Source organism: Montipora capricornis, chromosome 14, assembly GCF_036669925.1.
Source record: "Montipora capricornis isolate CH-2021 chromosome 14, ASM3666992v2, whole genome shotgun sequence".
In the NCBI taxonomy this organism is placed as follows: domain Eukaryota; kingdom Metazoa; phylum Cnidaria; class Anthozoa; order Scleractinia; family Acroporidae; genus Montipora; species Montipora capricornis.
Window position 1 is genome coordinate 18,543,394 of NC_090896.1, and position 5,000 is coordinate 18,548,393.

The 5,000-nt window shown below is 37.0% G+C and overlaps 1 protein-coding gene across 1 annotated transcript in view; it reads left to right on the forward strand.

Moving 5' to 3' along the window:
* Positions 1-5,000, forward strand: part of LOC138031572 (5'-3' DNA helicase ZGRF1-like) — a 74,582-nt gene that overhangs the window by 1,062 nt on the left and 68,520 nt on the right. Inside the window, exons 2-5 of the mRNA XM_068879245.1 lie at positions 1,067-1,111; positions 2,124-2,153; positions 4,189-4,248; positions 4,659-4,829. Coding sequence (XP_068735346.1) covers positions 1,067-1,111; positions 2,124-2,153; positions 4,189-4,248; positions 4,659-4,829 — 306 coding nt within the window. The remainder of the gene's footprint in view (positions 1-1,066; positions 1,112-2,123; positions 2,154-4,188; positions 4,249-4,658; positions 4,830-5,000) is intronic.

Genomic DNA, 5,000 nt, shown 5'->3' on the forward strand with positions numbered 1-5,000 from the left:
GACACACTATAAGAGGGGTTGCTTCAGGCTCAGCTTTTTTTCGAAGTCATTCAAACATCCAATATGGCAACCAACAAACAGCGGCAAAGAGACAGAACCCCATAAAGATATGTCCTGCACAAGAAAAAGGGACGGAGATTAAAAGAAAACAACAGATAACATCCTGTAACATATTACAAACACATTCCCTCTAGGGGCTCTTTTATTGCACTTTTTTATTCCTCTGTACATGTGCTCAGTTGACTGACAAATCATTCGCATGTGCCTGAGACACCAGGCCTTTTAATTTAGTGCTTCTTCATGTTTTAAAGGATGGTGCCGACTATTGTTCTTGCACATGCAGGGCCCTCATTGAGTTTTGAAGCAGGTTACCCTCAAGATTTCACTCATAACATGTAAAGACATGGCCAAACGCCATGTAAACAGGGTTCGTACTCGTCTTGAAAACCCTTGAATTTTGAGAGTACATTTTCAAGGCCTTGAAAGTGCTTGAAAATCTCTGCTCTTGATTCCTGGTCCTTCAAAGTCCTTGAATTTTTTCAGACCCACCTTTTTAATCTTTCAAAACTTCATAAAAATAATCAGCCACTCAAGTCATGTCATACAAACGCGACATGCTGTGAGGTCGAGAATGGTTACCCGTTCCTTTGCATTATTTTCATGTGGCATGTACGTTATGGAAAATGAGCTGGAATTGTACTGTCAGACTATTTCCATGGGTAAATTCTTCGACGTAAACAAAAAAGAGGTCCTAATGAAATTTCAAAGTTTGGAGATTGAAAGTCCTTGAAAAGTCCTTCAATGTTTGGTCTGAAAAAGTGTACGAACCCTGTGTAAAGGAAGGCCTGGTGGGGCTGACCCCCAACGGGGGTCTGGGGGCATTCTTCCCCCAAACATTTTTAAAATTAGACCCTTGGACATGTGTCTTCCTGCGCTCTGAGGCACAACATTACTGTGGTAATTCCTCTCTGACATTTAAAGTGCATTGTCAGTTATGTGAACATTCATAATTCTTATTGAATTATCATTACATAGGAATTTATAATAAAGAATTAGTTTTTTTCAGGTCCTATACACTCACCAGAAGGCAAAAAAGGCAAAGACCTGGCAGGTACTGTACAATGTACAATTCAAAAGCACACAGATGTACAACATGTAGGAGCAAACCCAGTAATATATCAGTTCTCAAAACCTGCTATTGTTTAGTATTGTAGGCAGCTTCTATTGTTTTTAAGTCAAAGTCATTCGCTCAATAAATTATGTAGTCTTTTGTTTTTTGGTTTGCGTGTCAAGTCAACCGCATACATCATGAAAGCTGCTACATGATTCAACAAACAGTTGCTAGTAATCAAGGAAAAGACTGCATTCCATGTATAATAATATTATTGTTTAAAAAGAATGATAAGAGACAATTCTGGGTTATTTGAGATGAAACCCATGGTATTTAACCTGATCAAAGGTCAATCCCACTTTGAACAACTTTGCACCCTGTGACAAGAAAGAAAGTGGGATGCCGGTGACCTTTGATTGAGACGATTTTACTTGTCAACTGGGGGCATCCTATGGTGGCTGAGGAGTCAATAGGTTGACCAGTAAAAAATTATGTCCCCTCCGTCAACCCACTGACACCTGGAAGTGAGACTTAACATATTTTACTTTGTCTAATGCCAGACAATTTTACTTGTCAACTGGGGGCATCCTAGGGACCTTAGGAGTCAATGGGTCAATGTGTGATAGTCAGCATTAGAACAAAGTGATAATAGGAAAAAGGACCCAGCCTACAATTGTGGGCGGTCAAATTCTTTGGGTCGACACTGTAGCATTTTACCTTTCAACTCACTCTTTTTGACACATTCTGGATCTTTTGCAACTTTCCCCCCCCCCCCCCCCCTAAATCCCCATTTAATGTTGCTTGGCGGAAATGAAGTGAAAACCGCAGTCAGGACTTAAATTGGACCATTTTATGCCAAACATTATTTAGGGGGAAGGGGGGAAGTGCCCGAAGTCCCAAAAATTTGTACTGGAGTAAGATAAATGCGAGTGTCCCGAAGGGATTTGTCCATGATCGTAACTATATTTTCAGTTCCCTTAGCAAGTAGCTCTAAAATTGGCATTTTTTGCAGGATGGTACTCTAAGGGTCACTGGAACGAAGGTAAATGGTTTCCCTCTTCAGAGTCCAGCGAATGAACTGATATGTGAAATGAATCATGTACATTTGTATTGAACTGCAGAATGAAATCAAGTGAGGCTATGATCCTCGCAGTTATGAAAGTAATTTTTGCCATTTCATAAAGAAGCCTGAATTTGAAGCCGTGACCTTGTGGTGCCGGTGTGACGCTCTCACCAACTGAGCTATGAAGCCACTGATGTTCGGAGAATTCACATGAGTTGCTTGTGTGGTCAAGGGGATAAGAGAGTGGGAAGCAGATCCAGAGTTCAGGCCTGTTTAAAAAGTTTCAACATTTGCTTTTCAACATGCATTCAACACTTTGTTGAACCAAATAATCGGTGCGTTTGAACAGGTTGTCCAACATTGTTGAAAGCGTATAAAATGTTGCTTATTGAAAGTGTGTTGATTCAAGATTAAATCGGTTTAAAATTCATTCACTATCGTTTCAACTTTTCCTTTGTTCTCGAAAATGTTCAATGGTGTTGAAGTGATTTGAACATTCTGTTCAATAATAATAATGTAGAACACATGCATGCAAAACACAGGCCACAAAAGTCAATATGGCGTACTTTATCTGAATGAGAGAGACCAGTTTCTTGTTCTTAGTTCCAATCAAATCAATCAGATTTCGCAAAAGTGTTGGTTCTTTTGTTGGCGCAATGTTGGAAGTGTTTGCGTGGCCTCCACACATATAATTGTTTTTGCGTCCAACATTTGTCCAACATCCATTCAACTTTTGTTGAACGAATGTTCGTCAAATCAGTGTTGAAACTGTTTAAATGGACCTTTAGGGATCTGTGAAGGAAGGGTGGGGTAGGATAGAGGCAGTAGGGTGATCAGGGAGGGGTAAGAGAAGTCAAACGTAGAAAAGGAAGGTCCCATTGTTTATGAGACCGCGAAAAACCAAGCTGCGGTTTTTGTAACTACCGGTTTGCCCCTAAAAGGGAAAATCCCTTTTTAAACAGTTGACAAAAATAAACCAGTTTAAAAACTTTTAAACTGGTTCAAAAATTTTGAACTTTGTGGTTTAAAAAAAATTAAACCAGGAAAAAAAACTGCAACGTATTTAAATTGAATTGTATGTTTAAAATGTATTTAGGAAAAATACTAGTCTAGCATAAGGTAAATGTCTAATTTTTAAGTCTTCAATTATGGTTTTTCAAAAATTCTTAATTCACCAGCTTGAAGGGAATTTACCTTTAAAAAGAAATTGGATTCAGAAAGTCAAAGTTATGCACCTATTTAAACACTTTAGCAACATTTGGGTCCACTAAAAAGTTATGTCCCCTTTAACAATGTCTTGGTCCCCTTTAACCTGTTCCTTCCAGAGAGTGAGACATACAGATTTCAGTCTGTCTAATGGAAGACAATTTTCCTTGTCAATCAAATTTCATATGATTAATTAAAGTTGTTAAAAAATGAAATAGAAGTTAAAGTACATAATAATATATTATAAAGAAAGTAATCGAATCAACAAATGATGTGACTAGCCATCTTATTACTAACTAGTTTTGAACCGCACGAACTGTGTGGCACTCAGTTTGTGCGGTACGAAACTAGTTAGTAATAAGATGGCTAGTCAGATCATTTGTTGATTCAATTACTTTCTTTATATTCTTTATATTCTCGCTCTAGTTTTTTGACTATTGAGCACTCAACAGACGTTCAAGATTGCTGTGAAATATATATATAATTATATGTTACATATTTTACAAGTGGACGATATACATGTAGCTGAATAAGTGGTCTTGAAAATTTATTGCTATTTTAATATTGCAGTGGCTATAAATTTATTGCAATAATTAAGTGTTCAAGACCACTTACCACTTAATCCAGCTACATCTGTCCACTTGTATTCTGCTTTAGTTTAACTATTGAGGACTCTTACAGTCGATGAGGACATCACTCTGGCACTTCGTTAGATTACATATTATATATATTTTAAATAATTACTGTATCAAAGGGTGTTGGTGTATTATTTTTCCCTCTAAGAGTTTTAAACCTGGTTTCTGTTCAGGCAATACTTTGTGATGAGGAAAGTAAGACTCTGGATTCTCTCTTTATACAGAAAGACCAGGTCAGTTTCTGCTGTTATTACTTTCCATTTCATATCAATTCATATTTATTTTCCTTGGATAAACTTTTTGTGAAAGCATATATATGGGTTGTTTTTTTAGTTGTCTTTTGTGTTTTTTTTTCCTTTTATGTGTATAATTGCAGATACTTATATGTACATGTACTTACAAAATCACTAGTAGAACAAGCAATTTTCTAATTGGCTTAGCATCAAAATATTATACTCCCTGACTACATCACTAATGCAGAGCAAACAGCCATTATAGAAACTAGTAGAGTGTGCTTAAACATGCATTTTTGTTTTCTCTTCCTGGTTCTTCAATTTCGTCTAACAGATGAAGTAAACTTAATGAAATGACTGTGCAAATTTGCCACATTTTTAGTTCTCTAGCCATGTTTCTCCATTGACAGGTAGCTCCAGGTGAAGAGATGGAGAGTGATCGTTACTTGATCACTATAGAGGAAAAGCTTCATCATCCCTCATCTGATCACACCCAGGCAGGGCCAGTAAGCGCAGAGCGAACGAAAAAACTACTCAAAGGGTCTACTAGTATTGTTCATCAGCCTTTTAAGAAAAGACAGGTATTTGTGGGTTCATTTTTGGTATATATTCTGCATTACTACTTGTATGTTTTTTTAATTGTTATATTATTATACACATGTACAAGATGTACCTGGGCATACCCATGAAGCTGGTACAATGAAGAAAAAAGTTTTAGAGGAATTGCTTCCTATTTGATTATAAAGAAGTCC